General features: G+C 38.8%; 2 protein-coding genes across 5 annotated transcripts; one reads left to right on the top strand and one right to left on the bottom strand.

Moving 5' to 3' along the window:
- Nucleotides 1-267: 267 nt before the first annotated feature.
- Nucleotides 268-17,596, top strand: LOC147181773 (uncharacterized). 2 transcript variants are annotated; one of them, XM_086093638.1, is made up of 7 exons: nucleotides 268-472; nucleotides 7,550-7,711; nucleotides 8,694-8,762; nucleotides 10,244-10,333; nucleotides 11,169-11,293; nucleotides 12,104-12,187; nucleotides 14,217-17,596. In XM_086093638.1, the coding sequence occupies exons 1-7, from the start codon at nucleotides 430-432 to the stop codon at nucleotides 15,120-15,122; spliced, it is 1,479 nt and encodes a 492-aa protein (XP_085949764.1). In that variant the 5' UTR covers nucleotides 268-429; the 3' UTR covers nucleotides 15,123-17,596. The 2 variants fall into 2 exon arrangements, with proteins under 2 accessions (XP_085949764.1, XP_085949773.1); XM_086093647.1 differs by having other exon boundaries at nucleotides 270-472; nucleotides 14,220-17,596.
- LOC147181772 (intraflagellar transport protein 20 homolog) lies at nucleotides 17,313-26,072 on the bottom strand. Of its 3 annotated transcripts, none has more exons than XM_086093675.1 (6): nucleotides 25,912-26,072; nucleotides 24,214-24,351; nucleotides 24,033-24,118; nucleotides 23,852-23,955; nucleotides 22,645-22,719; nucleotides 17,313-22,148 (listed from the first exon to the last, which is right to left on the bottom strand). In XM_086093675.1, exons 2-6 carry the CDS (start codon nucleotides 24,338-24,340, stop codon nucleotides 22,145-22,147), a joined length of 396 nt encoding a protein of 131 aa, XP_085949801.1. In that variant the 5' UTR covers nucleotides 24,341-24,351; nucleotides 25,912-26,072; the 3' UTR covers nucleotides 17,313-22,144. The 3 variants fall into 3 exon arrangements, with proteins under 3 accessions (XP_085949801.1, XP_085949785.1, XP_085949792.1); XM_086093659.1 differs by lacking the exon at nucleotides 25,912-26,072 and adding an exon at nucleotides 25,669-25,747; XM_086093666.1 differs by lacking the exons at nucleotides 17,313-22,148; nucleotides 25,912-26,072 and adding an exon at nucleotides 25,669-25,747 and having other exon boundaries at nucleotides 22,641-22,719.
- Nucleotides 26,073-26,900: the final 828 nt, after the last annotated feature.

Raw genomic sequence — 26,900 nt, 5'->3', positions numbered from 1 at the left:
AGCCCTTAGGCGTTGTGATGTCATTTTGGGCAACTAATATTTTTTGGTGCACCTTTTTTAAACGTCCTGTATTAATAGCGCATATCTTTGACATTGTCATAAAAGAAAACCTTGAAAAATGCGTTGAGAAATGCGAAAGTTCTGACTTTCCTACATGCGTTTCCTCAGATGAGAGCGTTGCCCCCACCAAAGTGGCCGCCACGTAAGCACGTCACTAAGCCGGGCTCCCACCCTCGTCGGGTTTTCAGTGTATGACGCAATGATCGTGGTCCTCTTTTGAGAGCAGCCATTGGTTGTGAGGTTTATCAATCTGGCAACAAACGAGCTCGGTATTTTTTAAGACACTGCACAAGCGCTTCAAATTCCTTTTCGAAACACGCCTTCTCGTCCAGCAGGACACTCTGCCGTGAATTCTGGTGACCGAGAATCATGACCCAAACGGAAAACGCCAATTTGAAAATGAAGACGAAAGGTATTGTTGCTGCGTCTAATCCCATTCGCTTTCAGGTAACAAGGACGTTATAAAGTGCGTTATACGCTAAGCGTGAACTTGATGCAGGGCCACAGCACTGTGGCAACGTGTACGTCCAAGTGCTGGGTTTAAAACACTTTTCATTTAGTTTTATTTTGGTGCCAAAGCCACGTACTGGCGTATGCAAATGCATTGCTCCGACGATATCATAGCACGATACATACCATAACGTTGTACAGCTACATTTCATATAAAACATCAATGTTGGCTTTTAGTTTAGGGTGTGTGTAATTTGGTGCTCAGAACTTTTGGAGTTACGTTGAAGTGGGTGGGACTTTTGCTTCCACACGTGAGACACAAAGTTGATTAATCTGCTTTAATGCAGCGTTCCAGAAGCGGTACAAATGAATACAAAAGTTATTTGAACCTTGCATTGCCACGTGGTTGAGTAGATGTGGGGCATTTTAGATACAATGCCGATTATTATTTTTGGTTGGGTGGGTTGCTAACAATGCATGCATGCAATGTAAATATGAAAATGGAGATGATTTTTTTTAATGCAATGTTTGCATGTTTATATAAGAAGCTCTGGGAACAAGATGTTCAGCTTTGTCCTTAGCTCCACCCACCACTATATTGTTACAATGTTCAACATGAAACCAACAACTTAGATCTTATATTTGGAAAGACTAGGTCATCCAGTTACAGCTAATTTATCAGCCTATGATAACTGTCATGTTTACTACATAGTTAACTGTATAAGCAAGCAAGTGTGATTAAAAATGCAGTAGAAATTCATTTGACATTGGTTGAAATGCACCAGTAAAAAATATACTATATATGGGAGTGTAAGGGGTTCCAGTAATATTTTTGTGATATTATTATTTTTATTTAAAAAAATAATAATAATTTGGGGGGAATGTTTATTAATTTTTAAAACCCATATTGATTTCAATAATATACACAAAATATGTTCTATCACATCAAAGTAAATTTTTTAATGTAATTGTAATTGTAAAATGTAATTGTCGGTCTAGTAATTGCATACTTGCGAACATAGTATTTGGCAGTAGGCTCGCGAAGTGTGGTCTCTCTGAGGCACCGTAGTGCGCATGCTTTGAACTTAAAGTTGCAATATGGAACTTTTTTCCCCAAAATAACTTTACAATAAGCTTTTTATTTGACCATTTATGACTGAAATGCCTTCTAATTAGTAGATTAACACCTTAGCTGTTCACAATGGGTACTCCTGCAAGCCTGTGGCCAATAGTTTTTAGACTGGATTCGGGTTAGAATTTCCCGCGCCCTGTCTGCGGACGTGACATCATAATGTGCGTGGTGTGTATGTGAAGAACGGTATGTGCACTTTCATTTTTCCTCAGCAGGTGGCAGTAGCGATTTGAAATGGAAGATTCTACGTTTAGTAGTTTTAAGTCGTTGCATTCATTAGTTCAACATTGTCTCTTTAAATCTAGCTATGAAAGTACAGTAATTTCTGGACTACAAGGCGCACCTGACTATAAGCCGCGCTAGCTAAATTTGGGGAATACTCGACTGTTGGAATCTTAGTAAATCAGGCCCATAACTTTGCATTTAGGGAGAAAACTTTGAAAATGGGGAACTTCATTGTTGTGACAAAGCTTTGAAGGAAATTGGTTGCAACTAGATTTTATATAAAGGTATAAGAGTACAGTAATTTCTGGACTATAAGGCACACCTGACTATAAGCCGCGCTAGCTAACTTTGGGGAATACTCGAGTTTGTTAAACATATAAACCGCAGGTGTTTTAATGTTACTGCACCGTGTTCCCGCTACTTTCTTTTCCATAATGAGGGCACAAATTGTGTTGCTCTCTCCTACCGTATTTGGGCTCACTTGGTTTGTTTTGCTCTGCCTGACGCTCTTGCGCTTCCTTTATAGTGCGCTGCCTTGTGATCTGATGGATAAGCCGCACCTTTATATTAGCCGCAGGGTCGAATGCAAGTGAAAAAAGTGGCGGCTTGCAGTCCAGAAATTACTGTACTCGCATGAGACAACAAAGAGACATGACCTAAATACTTACACTGCCTGCTTGGGTTATTGATCATGTTACAATTTCTGTAGATTTTGGTATACTTTCTGCTGTGGAGTCTCAAAATGCCAATACCAAAAACAACAACGCAAAGCAATTTCATCTGAGCATCTAAATAGCTGGTGTGATTATGCCACGTTAACCGTTCGTTGTCTTAATTCAAGCAAGGCTATTATTATTATTATTTATTTTTTTACGTAACGTAATTTTCCACCTTTTTTACATCAATCACAAATCTTATGCAAACGCAATTACTTTGTGTTTGGATGGTTGAGGATGCGGAGGCAGAACTTCTGCCAACAAGTGCCGAGATCCCCTCACAAGACAGGCGGCAAGGCTTTAAGTAAACTAACTTTCGGACTCAAACATGCACAATGGCAGCGATGAACGTCCCTTGAGTAAACAAGAGTGAAGTCTTCATTCGCTGATCCGATCAACGGTCAGCGAATTATGACATTACAGCCAATCACAAAATTTGCATAAAATGCAAAATATCAGACGATCCCATCTAGCAGATCGGATTGGCGGAACGTCTGGTGAAGAGCTTTTACAGCAAAACCACTCTGTAAACAAGCCTTGTCGCGGCACATAAAGCCTTCCAGCGTTCTACAATGAACCCATCAATACAGGGAACTGTGTTTAAAATACTGTACCAACTACAGTATCGCGACAGTGTAGCTGTTAAAAAGTAGCACGACAAGTAACAAGAGTCACCTTGGTGTTTGTATAAATGTTCCAAGAAAGTTCATTTTGAACACGGGGTATGATGAGTGAAGGACAAAACACACACAATGGGGCTGCAGTTTAGCCTGTTGTAATGTTGCTTCTGAGCAATGTGGAGTTGTTAGCATTTCCGCCACAAGTTGCGCGTGTACGTGGCACAGTTATTCCCCCACGTCCCAGATGGCAAACCGATTACACCCTAGACCTAAGGGACAAAAGGTGGACTCTGGTCCATTCATTTAACCAGCGCAACGTATTTACGGTAGTCTTCTGCTCATTACGGTTGTAAATGTAAGCAGCAAGCACACCAGCGATTCCTCCTCCAACGTGACGCGACTCAGCCAATCCACTGCTTTCGTCGGAGCGGTTTTGTGATCGGAGCAAGGAAGGCAAGTGGTGAGGAAGAAAGGTCAACAGATAAGGTTGTGCTTGAAAAAAAAAACACTTGAGAAAAGGTTAAAACGTGTAAGATAACAGCTTGATTAGAAACACATGAAGAGTTTTTGCAATGTGCTAATGACTCGATGGCATGGCAATGTAAATAGAGGTAGACTTCACATAAATGACCTACAGAAGGTAAACCTTCTCTATGCTTTCTTTGATGCCATTATAAATCATCCACGCAATACAGACAGGGAATAGGAGACATGTGCTCATTATTTGTTTGTGTCTGTTTACCTTTTTATTCTGTTTAATGTTATTTTTGTATGGATTTTGGTCAGCTGAACCTGTTTAACTCATTCACTGCCATTGACGGCTATAGACGTCAAAAATTCATTTGAATTTTTTCTATTAGTTTAACTTTTTTTTTTTTTTGCACTTTTGTTAACAAGAGTGTAAAAACCTAGAATTTTTTATTGTACATTTAGAACAGATATCAAATTTGTGATTAATCGTGAGTTAACTAGGGAAGTCATGTGATTAATTACAATTAAAAATGTTAATCGCCTGTCGCCCCTCATTTTTAATCATCTTTTTTTATAATTAATTTATGGCATTTTATGAGTTAAATCTGGTGTATGAATAAACTTAATAACTATAATGATGGTAATAATTTATTGATTTTATGTGTAACACCTCAACTTCCTATTTTGTTTCACAACCTTTTGAGACCATCACTGCAATCGAGTGATTTTTTGTAACTTCCAGTGAGAGTTGTGTGCCTCCCTGGTCATTGCCTATGACGTCCATTTTGGCTCAAGCAATGACAGATGATGCGGTCAAACAATGATGTCTCTTGACCTTGGAATTCTTCTTTAATTTCTTTGTTGGTTGTTATGGGCTCTTTTGTGACGTTTATATTGTCCATCTTTTCAATTTCCCTCCTGCGGCTATGTCCAGGGAGGTTGGCTACACACAAAAATTAAATACAAATAAAGTAACAACAAAATGTCACTGTTTATTTTATAGGTTTTTCCTACATTTTTAAAATATCATTTAATTTTTAAAATAGACTGGTCTGTGCTAACATGAAATCTGTAACTGTGAAAACACGTTTGTGTTCTTTTACCAAAAACAAAACAAAAAAACACAATACATATCTTTATTGTTAAAATATGAATAAATACAAAATCATCTTAATTTCACAATTATTTTTCTGTTATTTAAGGGAATAGACTGTAAAATGCAGCGTTAAAACAAAAACAAAAGGGGGGGGGGGGGAATTATGTACAATTACTAAGAAATTAACTCATTCACTGCCATGGACGGCTATAGACGTCAAAAATTCATTTGAACTATTTCTATTAGTTAAACATTTTTTTCCACTTTTGTTAACAAGAGTATGAAAACCTAGAAAAAAATTATTGCACATTTAGAACAGATATAACATTTTTAATTACTTACAATGTTTCTAGGTAATTTAATTGTTTTAAAATGTGATGATGTTTCTATTTAAATATTCAAAACAACCTGAAAATAAGGCAAAATCTACAAGCTGTGTTTTAATTATGGAGTAGTAAGTACATTTCTGTTATTTCACTGTATTTTTTGGCGCCCCAGCTGCAGGAAAATGACTCTTTTGTTAACATGTTTGTTTTTAGCAGTGTACAATCCCGTCGATCTAAAATTTATGAATAATATGATGAGCTGCAGTCACAGGAACATCAAACTACTTGGATGTGGCCTTGTAGCATTTACCTTTAGTGTTCTTGTGTTTAATTTTCTTTCTAATCTCCTGAGACAACTGCCTGCTTTGCTTCCTCGGGTCATGTTTATTTAGTTTACACAGCATGATAGCAAACAGCGCAGTGCTAAGTAAAAATTACATTATTTTTCGTTCTTTTCTAGCGGTTCCATCGTTTTTTGTTGAGGCCCGTTTCATGAGGTTATTTTATTTTGTTTTTATTTTATTGAGCCACAAAGCAATGTCATATTTTCTTGTCATGTATTGTCTTTCATGAAGTCTACGTGTGTAAGCAAGTGCCTCCGTTAGCATCAGCAGTCAGCGCTAGCTAGCTATCGCTATGTCCCGAAACTACATTGCCTTATTATCGCTTTTCAACTTGTTTTGCGTATAATTTACTAACGGTAATTGCCAAAGCAGGACTGGTATGCCTCAAACGGACTCTAGCTGCATTACTTACAAATTAAGCAGATCTGTGAGCCTGTGTTTGGATATTTATTGTTTTATTACGACACTTCCAGAGGGAGTTTAATAGACTGTCGAAGGTAGTTTAATGAAAAACGATACTATAAAAACCGCCATAGCAATGTTCTGTATTACAGTACTACTACTATTCGTTATATTGCCTCCTTGTCAGTTATCTCCACACATGTTAGTTATGTTTAACTTATTCACTGCCATTGAGGGCTATAGACGTCAAAAATGCATTTGAACTATTTCTATTAGTTTAACATTTTTTCCCACTTTTGTTAACAAGAGTATGAAAACCTAAAAAAATGTTATTGTACATTAGAACAGATATACAATTTGTGATTAATCGTGAGTTAACTAGTTAAGTCATACGATTAATTACAATTACAAATTTTAATCGCCTGACGCCCCAAATTTCTAATAATGTTTTCTTTTTTTTAATTCTTTCACTGCCATTGGCTATAAACGTCAAAAATTAATTTGAACTATTTCTATTATTTAACATTTTTTCCCCACTTTTGTTAACAAGAGTATGAAAACCTAGAATTTTTTATTGTACATTCAGAACAGATATAAACATTTTTATTAATTGTGAGTTAACTAGTGAAGTCATGCGATTAATTACAATAAAAAAAAATTATCGCCTGTCGCCCCTAATTTTTAATAATCTTTATTTTTTATTTTTATGTATTTATGGCAGTGAATGAGTTAATAAACTTGTTATAGTATGTTTTTGTTGTGATTATATAAACGTAACGCTTTTACCGCCAAAAACGTTTAATGACGTTGACTAAAATCCAAATGAATACCGCCAAAAACGTTAATTGACGTTTATTAGGTGTTTTTTTTTCTAAATGGGCAGTGGAAATTGTTGCGCAGTGCTGCCTACTCGATGGACTTGTGAAATCACAAACAAACAAACTATGGCCAGCAGATAGCAGCATTGTATCTCTTTTCAATGTTCTGCCGGTGTATGCAATTGCTGTGAATCACGACTGATATGGTGAACGTTTTCAAGAATGATGTGAATGATCAAAGCCTTTGTCACATTAAACCTAATTCACAGAGCGTCAATAAACCAAAAATATTAGTGTCAAAGTCACTGTTGAGCAGAAAATCTTTTCACAAAAAGCTTCTATTCTTCGTATCTTTTCAATTTTCGCTCAATGTCACTCAAATTACTTATTTTAAAATGGTGATTACTAAAGAACATACTTTTTATTTTTATTTTGTCTATAATGAATGTGACAACTTCATTATTTTTTAATGACCAATTAATACCTTTAAAAAGCCATTTTGCTACTTGCTGTCGACTGAAGATGACATCACCTGTGCTGAGGAAGTAGGTAGCGACCAATCATGGCTCAGTTTGCTGATCAAACCCAGAAAACGGGTGAGGCGGGATTGGTCGTTACCTGTTTCACGTGATGTCATATTCAGTCAACAGCAAGTGGGAAACTTTTTTTTTTTTTACGGTACTCATTGTTCAGGAAAAATAATCAAATTAATTTTGGACAAAGTATGAGCTTTTTACTGCCGAAAATGGCTCAATGAGTCAAGTATCCCTATACAGTTACAGACGTCAGCTCACAGTCAAGCCAAATTTTTCACAGTGTTGTTCTAATAAATCGTTCCTGTCTTGTAAGAGACACGATGGACAACAACAGACTTTCCTTTCTGTTTTAGGTGGTACGAGGACTCAGGCGACAAAAAAAAATGCAAAGAAGATGGAGTCCGCTTCAAGTGGCAACACGTTCTTCACCTGTTTCATTGTTCTTGCACTGTTGGGTGTCTGGACATCTATAGCACTGGTATACTTCAACCCAATTGACTATGAGGAAGTTCTTGGTGAGTACTGAACATGGGACAAGCCATTGCCACATCAGCCATTTATTTATTTACTTTTTAAAATTAGATCGTTATTGTTCAGCCTTCCCTGATTTCAATACATATGTCTGGACAAAATGTTGCTACTTTGTGTTCGTTGCTCATGATCTGCTTTGTTTACAAGTCTGAAACAAAACATTATACAACAAACCTTCCAAATTATGAACGTGTAAACTCAGTCCAACTAGAAAACAAGTATCTAATGGACTGAAGAAACAAGATGTCGTCGGCCATTTGGGACATGCAGAAGACTCTGGCTGGCAGTTACACGCACACTTGGAAGAAGAGCACGTCTTTTTAATTATTTTCAAAAAAATACTTTGATAGGCGACCTTCTTTCCAAATCTTACTGAACTTTTCACATTGACCACAGATCGACAGTCTATTTTTTTGTTAACAAGACATCCTGAAAAGATGAATTTGAAGTAAAAAACAAAACATCAAAGCTGGAGGGGATTGGTCATCAAGCAGCGATGTCATAAGGTGTGCCAATTTTGGTGTGTCAAGGTTTCATACCGAATTGACAAATTTAGATGTCTTTTTGAATGTAATAACATGTGGTCGTGCCATCCCGCCCATTTCCCTTTGAAGCGATTGTAGCCTTAATTTAGGTTTTTATTTTCTACCAAACAAAATCCAAAATACCAGCAATGCCATTTGAGTTTTTGGAAGAAGCAGCAAGGAATAATAATTGGTAAGCATTCAAACATGTACAGTACAGAAAACAGTAACGGACGGAATTTTTGATCACATGTCACGTACATGATTCTTATTAAAATTATAGTTGAATAAATAATGACAAATCGGAAAACGGTGTGTACATTTCTTATTTTAATAATGTAATATTACCGATAATGTAATATGAAATTGTTGTGGCATTTCATAAATAATGTGGCGGCAAGTTTACAATGAGAACAAACAAGCTTCTCTGCTTGTGTTTTAGGTAAACTGGCGGCATACGACACCGATGGGGATGGCGACTTTGATTTTGAGGATGCCAAAATGCTTCTTGGCAAGTATATATTTTTCCATAGAAAAAAAAAACTACTTTGTTGTCAGTGGAAATGGAATGCAATGAATGTAATGAGAAATGCAGTAATGTATGGAAAGAAAAAAGAAGTTTGATTACCCGGTACACAAGGCTATTTTTTCCCCCATTTTGCAAAGCAGAATATACTGTAAAAAAAAAATCACCACAAGTAGACTAGCCTAGAAAGTAGCCCATCGTGTCACTTTTGCATTTTCTTCACAATTTTCAAGCTTCTTCCACTTTACCTTGGTTAGCTGTGCAAACCAATAACAGGGCCTTGAAAGCCATTAAGTGTCGTCACCTGTGGTACTTTTCTGACACCTCGATAGCTCTGGCTTTTTTATTATTATTATTTATTTTTTTACACTAAGGTACCAGTAATCCATAACAAGCACATAAGTCCAATAACAGAACTCTTGATTCTGAGTGGCGTAAGTGCCCACGTGAGCTTTGAAGTCCCCCAAATGAAGTCCCCAGTCAAAATGCGAGATTGGCAAAGGAAAAAAATGGGCTAGTACAGTGGTTTGCAACCTGTGGCTCTGGGGCCATATATGGCTCTTTAGGCCCTCTCCTGTGCAACCATGTGATCTCTAAAATAAATTACTATAAATTATATACATATTTTTTACATTTTTATTTTTTAAATTTGAATTAATGATTTAGATAAGAACATTTGTATTAGTCCAACATTTTAAGCCGTCAGAAAAGAGACAAAAGGTAAATGAAAAAGTTTAAAAATTACCTAAAAATGTCTAAAAAAGTGATCATAAAATATCCAAAAAGGAAAAGCGCAGAAAATTACCATAAAATGAAGTATGAAATAATGAATGTTAGAGAATTGAATAAAAATAGGCAAAAAAAGTATGTTTAAAAAGTAAGTATAAATTGTCCAAAAACAAATGAACAAATCCTGAAAATTACCATAAAAAGTCCACAAATTTGCTAAAAATGTCAGAAATTGATAGCATAAAAGGCATAAAAAATGCACACACAAAAATAGCCATAAAATGTCCAAAAAGGAAGGAGAGCATAAAATTACCATTAGTCTTGTCCATAAAATTGTCAAAAATTTCAAAACAATTGACAGAAAGGTCGGAAATCTAAAAATGGAGCATGACATTTTTTTTAAATAAAAAATGGAAAACGAAAAGTAGAAGAAAAGGAATCTCAAAGTATTGGATGCTGCATAATTTTATGTTCTGCTGCAGCTCCAATGAGCTCTTGGGCCCTCAGTACATTAGACTAACACTAAATAACAGTTTCCTTCATCACAATCTTCAAATGTTTTGCGTCTCCAGACAGATTTTGGTTATTTGTTCGACCTAAAATGGCGTTCTCGACAGGATAGGTTGCTGACCCCTGCACTAGTGCATCTGCTTTCATTTTAAGAGTCATGTGTGTTTTTTTGAATGCCATATTTAAAAAATGTGTTATTTGTCACTGATATGTGCATAATATCACAGGAATGAAAGCCAATGCTGTTCACATGGCTTCCAATGATGAAGATGATGTTGCCCAAGTCGTGATTTCTGCTCGTGAACCTTCACAAGAGGGTAATGAAGTGATCAATAATACCTTGTCTTTAAATGTTTGGATTTTTTTTTAAGTAGAAACTCAGACACATCTGTTTGGTGCCAAAGAGTCCAATTATTTACAGGTGTTTTAGCAGTGGCATAGCCACTCCCATCACCACCACACGGCGCCGGTAGTGATTTCCTGTTCTGTCCTGCCCCGTCCTATTTGCGACACGTTGCATTCTTTCCTCACAGGGTGTGGCAGTGCCTTCCCATTAAATAATAATTATTATATTTAAATAATAAGCAGTCAGACAATATGGATATATGCCACTATAATTGAACACATCACTTGTTTTTATGTTTTTAAATCTAAAATTACTCTTATTTAGTTTCATTTAAATATTTATTAAATATTCCATTTAATTTCATACCAAATATTCATTTTCTGTCCGACAAATAAAACGTGTGGTGGAGTTTCCCATGCAGCATGCTCGTCTGGCTGAGCTCAAACCAAGCAAGTGATGAATCAGACCATGAAGTTATTCCTTTCAGTACGTTCACTCATGCGCAGTGGAACTCCAATCGGGAGCGTTTGTAATATTTACAGTGCACACCACTTATGTGCAGCCCTGACTGATTTTCCACTTGATTGCTATGCAATTCCGCAAAGCCTGTCTTAGTCCCATTATGACATTGACAAAAAAAATACCGGTGCCAATGGGGTGTTGGCTTTTCATAGCTATTACATTTGAAGCCCAATGACATATATACTATACCAGCCCTCTCACTGCAAAGTTGATTATGCGCTAATTAATTGGTCAAACAGTGTGACAGACTTACATTCTGCACAGCTTTTCTGTTTTTTCCCTAGTGCCCGAACCTGAGGATCCAACTAAAGCCAGCCTCGTTGAGCAAGAACAAGAGGAGGAGCAAGAACAAGAGGAGGAGCTAGAACAGGATGAGGAGCTAGAGGAAGAGAATCTGGACCATGCTGAGGTTGGCAAAGGATAAACTTTATTAGGTAGATCAGTGATGGTCAAAGTGTAGTATGCGGGCTACACAAATCACTGGCCAAGTACAGTTCTGTTGTATTTAACTTAAAGCTACTGAATGTAGAATGTTCCATTTCGAATCGCTACTGCCACCTGCTGACGAAAAATGAAAGTGCACATACCGTTCTTCACATACACACCACGCACATTACGTCACATCCGCAGACAGGGCGCGGGAAATTCTAACCTGAATCCAGTCGCAGGAGTACCCATTGAGAACAGCTGAGGTGTTAATCTACTAATTAAAAGGCATTTCAGTCATAACTAGTCAAATAAAAAGCTTATTGTAAAGTTATTTTTGGAAAAAAAAGTTCCAAATCGCAACTTTGCGCTTACACCTTAAATGAATTTTTATTTACCAAAAATACAATGTATTTTTTTAGATGGAACTTGGTGGAAAATGTGCATATTTCATATACACGGTGCTTAATGTGTACATTTATTGAAAAATGACTTTTTAATTCTAATTTGTGTTTGGTGATGTGTGTGCTGCATGCGCCACATACAGGGATCTGCGCGCAAATCGACAGGTGCAATTCACCACCTCTCATCTATGAGGGCTGGCATGTGGTTTACAGTTCGCACTCACTAAGCAAATAGTCACCCACAAGCTAAAGCTCTTGTAATCATGCTAACAAAAGCTTTTTTGAGCACTTTAACAATGCAAACTCTTGAATCAGCAAGTACATCAGCTTCAAAGAACTTCTGCCATAAGTATTGATGAGACGTTGATAACACTCATGCTCCTTTTCAGATATTTGAGGAAGAGCCTGAGGCGGTGCAGGAGGAGCCTTCTGCTGTTGAAATGGGCGGACCTGTTGAAGATTTGGCCAGCAAGGTGCGTAGCTACTGTGCTTCCACATGACCTTGTTTGTACAGTAAAATATTTGTTATACAGGGAGGGGCACCTAGACTTTCCAGTTTAATTCATTCTGTGAGATCTCATTTGTCAAATGACTCATAGAGCAAATCAATTTTCCCCATTGAAATGAATCGAAATGTCATTAATCTACTCCAGCCCCCACCCAAAAAAAATAAAATACTTTGAAGTATTACACTGCAATATAAATGAAAAAACATAATCAAAAAGAATGTAAATAAACAATTTTTATGAAGCATAATTAAGCCAAATTTCACACACACTTTGTATCATCGTGGGGGACATGTCATTGACATAATGCATTTCGTAGCCCCTCCCCCGAGCCCCAACCATCAAAAATGATTGCCTACCCCTATTCCTTACCCTAACCTCAACCATAACCCAATTCACACCTAAACTCTAAAACCAAGTCTTGACCCTCAAAAAGAGGTCTAAACTTGTGGGCCCCCACAACTCTGTGAATTCCTGGAATGTCGGCCCCACTATGTCACAAAAACAAGACCGCACACACACACACACAGACTAGTTGTGTCCAAATTCATATTCTGCGTCCTTCAAAGGCGACTCCTCATGTAGCCTCCGTGGACCGCATAAACGGTGGCAAATTTGGACCGGCCTTTGTTTGATTTCAGCTTTTTTGTAAGTTCCATAATGTACAATTGTGTGTGTGACTTTCGGTTAAAAACAGGTATTTTTCCCCTCCTTTATTTTATTATTCCTTGTAGTTTTGAACTGAAAATTGTTGTGTTGATCTTAAATTTTGCAAAATATAAAATTGTATTCAAAATAAAAATAAGTGTGAGAAACATTTTTTCGGGTCAAATTAAATTTTGATTCTCTTCGGTCATTCTTTTGAATAAATTACTTTCACTTTTCGCTTCCGTTCATATTTTTGACATTTGAGGTCTTATTTTTTCAGTTGCATGTTTTTACTTTTCAGATCTTATTCTTTACCGTTTCAAAACTTATTTTCACTTTGAGAACTTTCTTTTTTCAGTCTCAAATCTTTTTTTCCTCCCAGTTTCAAATCTTGGTTTTGTTATGTTTCTTTTTTTGTGTGTGGGAATTTTACATGGAGGCAGAGTATCGACTGAGCGGGGCGTTGAATCATGAGTGACAGATGCGCAAAAGTGCTTTGGAACCTCCCCCAGTGACTGTGCCTTCAGGAAACGTAGGAAAGAAATCGAACACAATACTTATATACACACCTCAACCATAACCCTTAAAACACATACAGGCTGTTGTCAAGAAATTGTAGTAATATATGTATTATTATATAAAAAATAAAATAAAAAAGGTGACGGGAACCAAACCCTTGACTTTGCACTTATGAGGCAAACACCTTAATCAATACACCATGAATATGTACACACTCAACAGAATTTGCCATTTTAATTTAATTTTAGGAGACGATTCACGGCAGCACACCGGTCACGGCAATATTTTACGAATGGTCGAAAAGTACACGGACCATCACTTCTTATTCTGCAAATCACATAAACATGGTGTACATAAGTATGGAGTTTGATTTTTTATTTCCTACGTTTCCTGAAAGCACCGTCACTGGGGGAGTTTCCAAAGCAATTTTGTGCAGCTGTCCCTCATGATTCAACACCCCGCTCAGTCGATACTACGCTCCCACGTAAAATCTGGGACAAAAGTCTGAAATTAAAAATATATATATTTGACAGGTTTTTCTTTGCATTTGGTATTTGTATGTATTGAAATCTGAAACTGAGCTTTGTCAATGTTTATGCACACCTGGCCAACAAAACACATCTGCCAATTGTCTTCCAATACTTTTTGCTCCTATAAAAAACTAGGGGGGAATTAAAAGAAAAGGTGATGTCTTAGTTGTGCTTCTTAGTGGTTCCAGGTGTAAAATACCTGAAAAATAAAAGATGAAATGTTGATCACCTGTCTCATAACTTTTAATGTCAAACACAAACATTTTGAGTCCACAGCAAATGTCTTTTCTTTTGTTCAGCAGGTTGGTCAAAGTGGAGAAATGCCAGCAAGTGCAACTTCCCCAGAAACTTGGAAAGATATCGAGGAGCTAGCTACAGAATGGGCCACAGAGGACTATGAGGAAACCACTGAGGAAGAGGAAAATGTAGAAACAGCCGAGGAACTATCTGAGGTGCGGGCTGATGCTGAATATGACCAAAGAGAGGCGGCCGTACCCTCAGAAGAGAATGTGGAGGAAACGGGCGAAGGGGGGTCACCGCCTCTTTATGATCCCACCGAAGACATCCCATCAACAGAAAGAGAAGTCATTGCGGATGTAGCCGAAGAACAGAAGGCAGTTCCTTCTGAGAGGCATACAGAAGGAATAGAAGATATCAATCCAACATTTTTGCATGATTCCATAAAGCCCACAGAAGAGGAGTCTGCTACAGATGAAGATGATAACGAGCAAGAAGTGGAAGACAGAGCAGAAATAATAGAAGAAAATGAGGAGGTACTCTCAGATGATGCTGAAAATGAGGAAGTCCTCTCTGATGATGCTGAAAATGAGGAAGTCCTCTCAGATGATGCTGAAAATGAGGAAGTCCTCTCAGATGATGCTGAAAATGAGGAAGAACTCTCAGATACTGAAAATGAGGAAGAACTCTTGGATGATACTGAAAATGAGGAAGAACTCTCGGATGATAATGAAAATGAGGAAGTGCTCTCGGTTGATACTGAAAATGAGGAAGTCCTCTCAGATGATAGTGTGGACGAGACAGAGGAAGACACGACTCTCCCATCACATACAGAAGAACACAAACATGCAGAAACACGCGATGATTCGGCAGAGGCCGTTGAAGCGGACACAATTGGAAAGGCAGCAGAAGAATTAGAAGAAGCACAACTTGAAGAGAAAGCAGTTGAAATAGAAGTAGAAGACTAGAGCTGTGAGCAGATAAAAAGGGCTCTCGCAGCCCTGGACATGTTGGGCTACTGGCACATTGGGGCACTGGCACGTTGGAATTGGAATATTTTTGAAAATGGTACAATAAACGTCTAACGTGGATTTTTTTTTTTTGCCAGCCCTAACGTGTGCAAAGTTTTATGAGATTTTGTGCATTTAGATCCTCATCTTTGGTCTCTTCTCAAAGTTTCTGCTTTTTCCCCGAAATGGGTATTTCCTCGTACGGTTGGAGATTTGGATCATGGGATGTGGCCAGTTTTTGTCAGCTGTGAGCCTGTGAAGCCCTTTAAGACTGTTTTTGTGAGTAAGGACTATACAAAATAAAAATGAACATGACTTAACTTACTCCTGCTGTAGGTTTGAACTCCGATTTAGCTTGGTTTTGATAACAGATAAAAACACATGGGAATTCATCTCTCAATCTTTTGCTGCGCATATGCATAAATGATCTGTGCTTGAGCGTAGCTTGAAAACAAAAGGACTTGTCCTCCAACCACTAAACATCTTGTAAATTTCATGAGTTCATTTTGTTTATTGTTAGGCCTTCAACAACTTTTTCTTGGTAAGCAGTACTGATGGGAAAATTCAAGAGCCACTTGATTTTTTGTTTTGTTTTTTTACTCCAGATGGTGCTCTTTGTATTTTTTCTTCTTCAAACCAAGATCACCATCTAGAGAAGTAGAAAAATATCACGGGCAGCACGGACAACATCAAGCCGCCGATATGAGAATTCCTCCCAAACGTAAGATGTCGCGATGCAATGATAGCAACTGTTCAATCTTTCATGTCATCGATATTTGCTGGAAGTGGTGGTACGTTCACTTTGTTACCGCCACAAGAAAAAGTCACACTCAGTGAGGTCCGGCGATCTGACAGGCAGAGGACAGAGAGCGAGGTGTGTTGCACCTCTCAAACCAATCCACCACTCAGGCATGTTAAATGCATAATGACTTTGAATTGGCATCTCGGGGTTCGAGCTTATCTGATTTTCATGGGTTTATGTCAAACGTACCTGGATAGGGGATTGCAGTACCTCTATACACAACCAATTTTTTTTTTGTATACGACAACTTTAACATACCAAATTTTTCACAAAACCGATGTTTGTGTAACAGGGGAGTTTTCGTGCATGTAGGCCCTTTAAAATGAATTTCTTTGCGCAATTTTTTTTTTTTCTCTACAGAACAATAAGGACCATGCAGCGGTCCCTGTCGTTTTTGTAGTGACCTTGTAGCGATAGCTGCTTTTACCCTAAATGTATTTTGTACAAGTATACAGATGTCATTGTTGTATTTACAAAGGCATTTTAGTCATGATCATGTGACAAAAAAAATCAATGTGAAGACTCTACATGTGTCTGCTCTTTTCTGTGTTTTGAGAATGGGTGGATACTGTTTACCCTCTGAGCCTTATTTGGGAAGTAACACATCCTCATTTGCTGCTTTGTTAAAAGGTACAGTGGATATTATTTAGCACCATCTAGCGTTGAACTAAATTGTTTTAAAAAATCCCACTATTAATTTCAAGGCTAACATGTTTCGCCCCTTATTTCTGCTACGGATATCTGAAGGTGAAGAACTAGATATGTAGTTAGCCTCTGGTGGTACTTGCAGGCAGCTAGTGTTGGACCCAATGGGTCGACTGCTACTTATCTAACACAGTTGGGGCTTACAGGTGGTGGTCACTGAGGCTCCCGCCGTTTGTCTGTCTCTGCTTTTCTCTTGCTCGCTTTTGCTAGCTCCTCCCGCTAGCCGCTCTTGTTAGCCGCTCCAGCGAGTTCTAGTCACTCTTGCTCGCCACTCCCACGAGTTTCTGCTTGCTTGCTTCGCTCACTCAAAATAATAATTGGTGGTAGCCTTGCGAAGTGTGGTCTCTTTGAGGCACTGTCGTGCGCGTGCTTCAAAATCATTGCATTCTATTAGTTCACCACTAGGTAGCACTAAATAATACACACTTCAGATGTTTTTTTTTTTCCCACTGCTTTTTAATTTGCTAGTCATAATTGTTCTTAGCTATTTACTAGTGAATTTTAGCCTGATTGATTTGCCTCCAAATAAAAAAAAATGCTAGTCATTTGGTGTTTCTCATATGTCACTCATTCACATCTACACACCAAAGATTGTTGCACTTGTCTTGGTTCTGCATGAATAAAAACAAGGTGGGACAAGATTAGGTATGCTTTCATTTTTTATTTATGTATAAATGTATCACTTTTTTTGTTTTATGTAGGAGTGCTGCTTTCATTTTTATTTTTTTATGATACGTTGACATATTGTTTAAATTCATGAGTGATTCTATGGGCAGAATAGGTTATTGTCATCAGTATGTCTATCTAACTTGTACTCCTTCCACTTCTTGTTATTCATTTCCTAAAACCTGGTTTCTGTTTAAGCATTAATGAGGAATGACTAGGGATGTGCATCTCTCCAATAAAAGAACTACGTATTTCGATACATGGAGTCACGGTGTGGTACAAATCAAAGACAGTTTATTTTAAAGTGGAACGATTTGATCCGGTTTGATCCATTGCAATTAGATTTGATACAGTACGTCTCAAGTTTGACAGGGTCTGATGCAATGCATTTAAAAGTGGAATACAGTAATTCACTTCAGTGCACACATCTTTTAAACGACAAATCAACACAAATTTTTGCATTTTTTTTTGCTGATTAACTATAAACTGGTGTCTACAAATGCTGTCTACATGTCCTGGCAATCCTGTTGAAAGCTTAAATTTGGGGCAAAAAACGTTTGTTTGGCGCCATCTTTAGGTAACACATTGGGATAAACTCCATTTGACTGTTTGTCCCCTCATTACACAAGACAATACATACTACGTCACTTGTGGACTGTGACATAATTGTTTGCTCAGACGATGAGGTCAGGAACCGGGTTATGGATGTTGGGTAGTTTAAGGAGTTGATTCATGAACAAAAATAATCCTTTCAGCTTGAAATGTTGCAGAATATCATAAATAATGCCAATAACGCTTGAAAAACCGTAACAAGCCGAGAGGCCTGCCTATAGCTCGTCTCCCCCCACACACACACAACCAGAGCCAAGGTAGCCATCTTGCTTTTTAAACCTTTTCCAAGAAGGAAGTGTACACATCTAAATGTAGTAGCCATACCTGGCCAGTGGGGGCATACAAAACACAAATTATCACACTATGGTTAAGACTTCAAAAACAAAGCAAAAGTAACACAAAAAGTATAACTTCCATACTTGCTTATTTCAACTTAACTAATCTCTATGAAATCAAAAACTTAGTAATTCTAACTCTCTTTAGAGAAAATGGCTCCAACAATGTCAATCATTCTGGACAGGTTTGCACTGGCTTCGGGCAACGTATACCACAGAAGTCTCCACTGTTGTGGGGCAAGTGTCGGCGTGGCACGGTGGTGCAGCCCCAGTGGTGCCCACCCGGTAGTGTATGTGAACAAGTCGGTCTTGTTGTCGGCCAGGCGAAGAAACTGCTGCTAGTTCTTTGGTATTGGGCTCAACGCTCCAACTCGTCTGTGCTGAATAGGACCTGTGACACGTTCTCTTGTCTGTGCCTTGAGGCGATTCATGAAATACTAGTCCCAGACAACATCCACTCTCAAAGCCTGACTTTATGTGTGGAAGAAAGGCCATGACAGCTTTGGTCTCCAAATGTCTTGCAACCTTCAGGTCGAAGAAAGTGAGCAAGTGCTGCGCCATCCATGATTTGCACTTCAGTCTCTGGTGTCACTTCACTCGATGATGCCATTTTCTTTTCAAAACATTCTATGAGAACAGACTTTTCCCCTGGACGTCGCTGCCCATTGGCAGACAGGGATGGAGTGTATGCGAGGTTTTCATGACTGAAGAAATTGTTCAAGTCACCTTTCCGTGCCTGACATGCAACATACAGAGTTGCAAATAGCAAAAATTCTATTTTGAGGAGACTGACTGTCTTGTAATTTCTTTGAAGGGTTGACTTCGACATTGAACAGTACCACCTTGTTCCTGACACATGCTGCTGTGATTGGCTTAGTATTAGTTCTGAGTCGCTCTTCCACAAATGTTGCATATTGCTTCTGACCCTTTGATGCGAGACTGGTTGGACACTCAAATGACTGCTCATCCATGATCTCCTTTGTATGAAGTCTGTGAAGGTCCGGACCTTCCTCCTCAAATGGGTTCCCCATGTCCTCCATTACACCGACAACCACCTGAACCTGTCCAGCAAATAACTTCTAGGTCGACCGTGTATGTTCATAATGGTTTCTTTGCCCAGAACTTTGTTGTTTTCCTACCATGGTTGCTTCAAACTCAGAAATTACTCTGACAAGTTCTGGTCCTGCCACTGCCCATCTCAAAGGGGTGTTCGCATCCTGGGAAAGACCAATGATTCCACCTTCATCCTTCATTACACCATTGTTTTGTTCATGGCAATGATCGATAGCAATGAGAGAGAACTTTCTCTGGGATTTTGCCACAACAAATTTGCCTTGCTGAAATTCTTTGGCAACATCTGGATGAGTCTGAGACAGTAGTGGGTGTGGTTGAGACTGGATAACCAAGGTGTCAATTTTTTCAACGTATCCTCGTACAAATCAAAGTCACCAGAACGTAGTGATCGCAAAAAATGTGAAGAGGAGAAGTTCCAGTTCTAAACTCGTACGCCAGGACATGAACTGAGGACGTTCGGCTTTTCGCAGTTCACACCATGTGCTGAAAGTGTCTGTGAATTGTTCAGAATTGTTTGCAACATATCTATCATAGGCCTTCTTGAGAACGATGTACAATGCACATGCAGTTTCTTGGTGAGCATGACGGGTTCGAGTCACATGTGATGCCTTCAGGAAAGACTCAGCAATGCCTGGCGTGGCAACATCAGCTTCCTGGAGAACTTCCATCCAATCACTTCCATCAAGCCAATGGCCCAAAGCTTTGAAGCCCATCATTTCAGTGTGTAGCTCTCCCATAAGCATTACAAACTTGTCCTCGCCATATAGTTCAGACATATTCCATTGCAGCTGCTTCAGTTTAGCATACAGGTGTTGGTCTACACTAATCACTGGAGTCTGGCCGGGGTTGGGGTGATGAACTGCTGACCTCACTATTTCCATTCAATGCCGAAGCATAGATGGTGAACTGGCTTTCTCGGCAAAGAGGGGCAGCATGGCATTCACAGATGGCAGAATGTCTGGGTTTGGCATTCTGCTGGCATGGTATGCTGCCCAAGACAAAGTTGACTCTGCTGATATGTCATCTGCATAATGTTTCTCAACATGACTCAGCCAAGTCATATTCCTGATTCGTATCCTTGGTCAAAGAGTTGTTGGAAGAAGCCATGTCTGCAGGGAGGGGCGGGACAAAGACATCGTTTTTTTCAGTGTACTAAATTGGCAAGTCTTTCATTTTTCTCGAACCCGTCTCTTGAGTTATTGAATGAGTGAATTCTCGGCCATTGCCCTCCACTCCACAGACATCTTGCGGAGTGAGACTTTGGAACAAGGGCAAGCTGGTGCCATGGAATGAACTTGTTGATATCACGGAGCTCGGGTTGTGATCGATGGTGCATGCAGCACTGGTGATGAAGTGTCCCTCATTTCAGCAATTTGGGTCATCATGACAAACTGCTCGTCTCGATCAGTCTGGTATGCTTCTCGGAGAATAGAGCCAACGTCTTCTTCACAAGCCATGAACACATCTCGTCCTTCATTGTAAGCTTTCATCCTTGGGAGATGCATGAGAATGCGGTCTTTCAGATGCTTACAGTTGACTCGCGCAGTAATCTCCACTCCAAGTTGATTTAGCCTGGCAGTGTAGAGCTTCACAAGATCTGCAAGTCTGAAGACCTTCACGTCCTCATCTTGCTTCTTCTCCTCAATGTAGGACATCAGCTCAGCCAAAGTAATTCCTTTACATATTTGGTCATTTGGGGCGTCTTGATCCTGTGAGACCTTTGCACGTGCTCGATTGAACAGGTTGGTAAGGCACTTAGGATGATACTTTGTCTCCTGTGCAATAAGGTCTCCTGCACTTAATTTTGCAGGAAGATTTTCATCTTGTAGATCATGTGCACATTTCCTCACACGATAATCTACTTGAAATGTACAGACTTGGCGGAGTTTCTCCTTTGTTTGTGGCTCGGAACAAAAGAAGCATTTGGGACAATTGCTGCCAACTGTTCCACCCGTGGCAGCATCACCACCACTGCTCGTGCCACCTGTGAAAATGTGTTTTGAAGCAGTGCCATCTTCCTCTGACTTGTGCTTCCGTTTTGCGCGTTCCAATTTTGTACCTGAAAACTTCTGATAACAGTATTTGTGCCACTTTGCATTTTGTTCTTTCAATGTTGATTTTATACCATTCCCATGGTCAAGTCGTGCCAGATTTATTTTTTGATCGGCATTGAGTCGAGGTTACTAAACTGTGTAATGTTGTCTGCTATGGTTTCATAGCCTGTGTCAGTTGGTGCTATGAGAGACTCTTTGGTGTGCAGTTGACAGATAGTCTAATTAGTTGTTTAAACAGATGACGAGGCACTGGCCATTTCTGTGACTATTTAGTATGTCTTGACTATGACTGTGCGCAGATCAAATCTATCAAACTTGCTAAAGAAAATATGATTAAAGCCGTGAGTCTATCTTTTTACCACCTTTATAAAATACACCTGTTGCAAACATTCCTGTTTAGGTTTAGTTAAGATGAGACACGAGGTTTAGTGTCCCTACACAATAGCCGACCGTTCACATCCCGTGCCATTTCAGCCCAGTGCAATCTGTACACCTTCCAGTTAGATAGCTACGTAGACTGAAGTCAGCTGCAAAGAGGGCATTGCAAGGCATCCACAGGGACGAAACCCAAATGTACCGATGTCCATGGGTTCAAGCATACTTCAAAAGGACCGAGTAGGGACAAGGGATTGAACCTGAACCTTCCACTTATAACGAGCACTCTTCCACCTGAACAATGTCACTCCCAGTATTTGAATGCCTCATTAATGAAGTGCTGGTTGGCTTCTTTAATCAACTGTAAAGAGAAAAAAAATGAACAAATTAAAACACTATGACAATGCATAATTCACCTGCAAGCCAGTCAATTTGTCATTGGGTAGCCACAGATTGTCTTCATATCTTGTGTCACATCTATTTTTTTCCCACTAAGTTTTGCGTGCCACATGTAAAATGAGTCTGAGACCTTTTTTTTTTTTTTTTAATTGTATGGATTTGTCTTAATACGTATTGCTGACGTGTGCGGCTACCTCATGGCTAAATCATTATTGCCAATGCCGGTTGGCTCTCAAATGACTTATAAGTAAACAAGTGGGTTTTTTTTTTAATCTTTGGCAGACAACCCTAGTATCATTACAAGTTGTGCGTTTTGTTTAGGTGCGAGTGTGAACTTGTTTGCCATCCTCCTTTTGATGCGATGTCGCCTGTTCATGCCTGTTTTATTTATAGTTTGAGATTTTGATGTGAAGCAATGTAAACCTATGAGGGTATAGAGCACAAAAGCACATACTTACTGCAAAATAAACTGGTTGATGAACTCATTCTGCTCAGATTCCACTTTAGCCAAGGCATCGCATTCAATGCGATATCTGAAACAAGGGTATATATCTCATTACATGTTAAAAAAATAAAAATAAAAATAAATAAAAACTTCTATCTACTAAATATTGACAATTTTCAAATATCAAATCATTTGTTTTCATAATAAAAACAAATCTGATGATTTTTCTGCCAATCAGTGATGGTTGGTGAATGTCTCCTCTAAAGTGATGTGTACAATGTATGGCAATCATAGCAGTTGACATAGTTTGCATAATTCAATGTCGGAATTGAGAGAACCTCTTGTTCATTTGGAGCTGAGCTACAAATAACAGCCTAAGGATGCAGTATAAAAGGTTTGACCATCCCTGTAAACACTAAAAATAACTTAATTGTAGTCTTCCGCCCACAGTGTAAATTCAACTATAGCTCAATACACATTTTTGTGTTGTGTGTGTGTGTGTGTGTGTGTGTGTGTGTGTGTGTGTGTGTGTGTGTGTGTGTGTGTGTGTGTACTTGTACATACTATATTGTGAGGAACAAAATACGTCTTTAACCAACAGATTGAGGATTTTTTTGTGAAGTGAGGACATTTTGGCCGGTCCTCACAACTCAAGACCTCGTTTTGAGGGTCAAGACTTGGTTTTAGAGTTTAGGTTTGAATTGGGTTATGGTTGAGGTTAGGGTAAGGAATGGGGGTTGGCAATCATTTTTGATGGTTGGGGTTATGGGAGGGGCTAGAAAATGCATTATGTCTATGGATGTCCTCACAATTATATAAGTACAAGTGGGTTTTGTGTGTGTATGTGTAAAATACAACAAAAACAGTATGAAGTTGAGATAAATATGTAAAACCTATTAATTTAGGAATTTCAACGTGAAAAATTCAGTAGAGTTGTGAGCCGAATCATAATCATCTTTATTGGCCAAGTACGAAAAACATACAAGGAATTTGTCTCCGGCAGTTTGAGCTACACAAATATTACAGCAACAAGCAACTGTAACAAAAAGAACATTTAGGACGTAACACTTAAAGTACAGAGAGTCGTTAGGAAATGTAAACTAAGAATACCATTTAAAGTGCGAGAGTGCCGAGTTGTGCAGAAAGATGCAGACAGCTGCCACTCTGAACTACTACTACGAGTAATTTTAAACTAAGATGTGGTTTTCGTTGTCATTTACCTTTCAAGTTGCGTCTTCTTCTCTGCAATGAGAGCTTGAAGCTGCTGTTGCATGGCCTCTCTTTGCTTGGCCACCAACTTCAGCAAGTTTCTTGCTCCAATGGCCTAAAACGACAGAATCCATGATAGTCGTGACACTTGCAGACTTGATGTTGATATACATCAAAAAGGCCCAACCTTACCTTGAACTTTTCGGTCTCTGTCTCTTTTGCCAACTGATCTACAAGCTCAATTAGGCAACCAACTTTTTCCTGAAACTGTCCAATTTCTGTAAAAGATGCAAAATGAAACATGCATGTTGTCAGACAGCGGATGAGGCAAATTAATCAATATTATGCGAGAATAATATAAGACAGATCTTACTGTCAACAAATTCTTTGCACTCTTCCTTGAGTTCTGAAGTCTTTTGGCTGACATCTGGTTCGAGTGCTCGTAGTTTGTTGAATTCGTCAAAAAAAATGCCTTCCTCTTCCATTAAATCTTGAGCCATAGCCAAAAGGCCTAACAGAAAACAGCCAAGTGAATAAATATGTCAATACAAACACACGCAGGCACACAATAGGACTGACTCAGTCAGAGATCATGGACATCCGGTCAGTTAGCGAGTCAGCAGCACTTTCATATTAACACGTGTGTATGGCAAAAGTGGGCTTTTCTCATTGCAAATAAAAAAAGGGCAGTGGCGCTCTCTGACCATCTGTAATGTTTCCTAGCTAAAGAATATTTTTTTGCTAACTCCTCCCTGACAACATAAAGCGTGACCTACGGTAAAATGCATCAGAAATTAGATCAGGTAATGAGAATGTGTTGATATTGAGCGCTAGAAGTGGAGAGATTTGTCACATGTCCTTGTTTAAGTAAGGGAGAGTTACTCAAACTACTTTATATTGACTGCAGTTCAGTTGGGAAGAGGTTAGAGGCATCGGGTGTCTCAAATCATTTTTGTGTCAATAGGGGGGTGTTACTGTATTTTTAATGGTAAAATATTACGTTTATACCAAGCACCGTATGGTTTTACAATATTTCTGTAGCTTGTCAATAGAGGACATACTGTAAATAAAATCTTGAGAGCTCGCAAAAATGGGCTAACCATGTTCTGGACATCGCAAATAAGGTTTTAACATTTTTAATTATAGAGTTGAGCCATATATTGTTGTGTTGTTCAATTTTTGCGGTTGACGTCTTTTAATTTAATTTATTTTTTTAACATGCAGCCATAAACTGTGGAGGCACAGACATTGGTGGATTATTCATACAGTTAAGTACATATGCACATATGCATATGCATGGTCTGTGGAAGTTGGTTAGCAGACTATGCAAAATTTCAAGTACTCAAATTTCTGTGAATGAGGCCCATTACATCTAAAGCTAGTATGTCACTGGGCAGCGGATACTTGCAAATTTAGAGAAAGTTTAGCTTTTGTTAGGGTTCGCAAAAGCTTAAAAAAACAAAATTGCGACGAGAAAAACTGTTTGCAACAAAACGGTGTGCCAACATGCTACAAAACCTGATGAAATTGAAAACCAAAAATTCACTATGTTCGCAAGCATTCGCTCAGTGCGATACCCGTTTATACTGAAGCCAAGTTGCTGATCTTGCTCGCTTGTCCTACTGACACAGGAAAATAAAAGAAGCATATACGTTTTATTTTTACTTTATAAAGACTGCAAGGGCCAGTGTGATACTATGGACGTGCCCGCGGGCCCCGTTTTGCTTACTGTACGTTCATCCCTGATGCCGGTGACGGGGAAAAAAGGAACAGCAAAAAACACAAGCTCTGGTGCTCATTTGAGTACCACACCAACATTGTTTCGCACCCCTGGTTAGAACATCACAGTTGTGAAATATGTAGTCATCTCGCTTGGACATAGACGGAGTAGAGATGAGCCGGCTGTGAGTTCGTACAACGGAACTACGTGGCACACAGTGACGTGAAACAATAGCGAGCATAGTTTACCATCATCTAATATGACAGCGTTAGCAAAGCCCGTTAGCAAATTAAACCATACCATACGGCGCAACATGTGGAATGGACAATAATAAATCCGTCTAATGCTTACCTGTTACGATATTGTGTGAGGCTTCACGGTTGTAATGGGCAAATAACGTCTCCGTTTAAACTAATCTTTTCCTATGTAGAGGTTGTTCGATGCGGGAAAAGTCCCGGAAATCTCTTGGTAGCGACTGCCACGGGTAGCAAGCTAACCTCCGTGCTTACGTGGCGGCCATGTTGATAGGGGCAACTTTACCGTCAAAGGCAAAGCATGGACATTGAAGAGTCCTAATTGTAAACTTGCGCATTTCTTCACAGATTTTCATGAGGTTTACTCAGTTAATGCCTAAACGTGTGCTATGAATACAGTACATTTGAGCAAGAGCATACGTGTGTGTATATATATATATATATATATATATATATATATATATATATATATATATGTGTGTGTGTGTGTATAGATGTAGAAAGTACTTCTTCCCAATTTGCTTGTAATGATTGTAATTTGTACGTTTTTGTGCACCGTGTACATTGACACTGACACTTGTCGCTAACGACATTGCCCCTCCTAGCTCAGTGTCAAACGTAGGCGTACAAGCCATAAGTGCGTGTCCTATCTTTGTTTCATTGCTATGGCAACACTGGCAACAGCAGAACACTGTATTCTGCTACTGCTATCTTTTGCAGTTTAAACGTATATGCCATCCACTGGTTAACGGCATTACATAATTATGTTTTCGACAGTTCTTAATATTGTTGAATATCCAGTAATCCTTTGACATACAAAATAAATGCTTTTGAATTCAGAATTGTTTGTGGAACCCCCATTAGCCAAGCAAAACTTGGAACTGACAGCAATTGCCATTGTGATCAGGAAAAATAAAAAAAAATATGATTGTTAATTAAATGTGTTGGTATGTTGAGCAATTACCGAGGCATGGAAGCAGTCTATTCCAAAGTGTGGCAAATACTGTACAAGAAAAATATTGTGCCATGGTGGACACATGAATGTAATACAGTAATTAAATCCAAAAATAAAGATTCCAAGAGAGA

This window comes from Leptonotus elevatus, chromosome 1 (assembly GCF_054856555.1).
Source record: "Leptonotus elevatus isolate MCC_2025b chromosome 1, RoL_Lele_1.0, whole genome shotgun sequence".
NCBI classification, from domain to species: Eukaryota; Metazoa; Chordata; class Actinopteri; order Syngnathiformes; family Syngnathidae; genus Leptonotus; species Leptonotus elevatus.
The sequence above is the reverse complement of the archived record's forward strand: the minus strand, read 5'-3'. Positions and strand labels throughout refer to the sequence as shown.

Coding starts and splice junctions, on each gene's coding strand:
- LOC147181772 (XM_086093659.1), bottom strand. CDS start 25,720: ATGTCCAAGCGAGATGACTACATATTTCACAACTGTGATGTTCTAACC. Junction 24,352..25,668: donor CTGTGATGTTCTAACCAGGG/GTGCGAAACAAT, acceptor GTTTTCTGTTAG/GCCTTTTGGCTATGGCTCAA. Junction 23,956..24,032: donor CAGAGACCGAAAAGTTCAAG/GTAAGGTTGGGC, acceptor CTGTCGTTTTAG/GCCATTGGAGCAAGAAACTT.
- LOC147181773 (XM_086093638.1), top strand. CDS start 430: ATGACCCAAACGGAAAACGCCAATTTGAAAATGAAGACGAAAG. Junction 7,712..8,693: donor TGACTATGAGGAAGTTCTTG/GTGAGTACTGAA, acceptor CTTGTGTTTTAG/GTAAACTGGCGGCATACGAC. Junction 8,763..10,243: donor GGATGCCAAAATGCTTCTTG/GCAAGTATATAT, acceptor ATAATATCACAG/GAATGAAAGCCAATGCTGTT.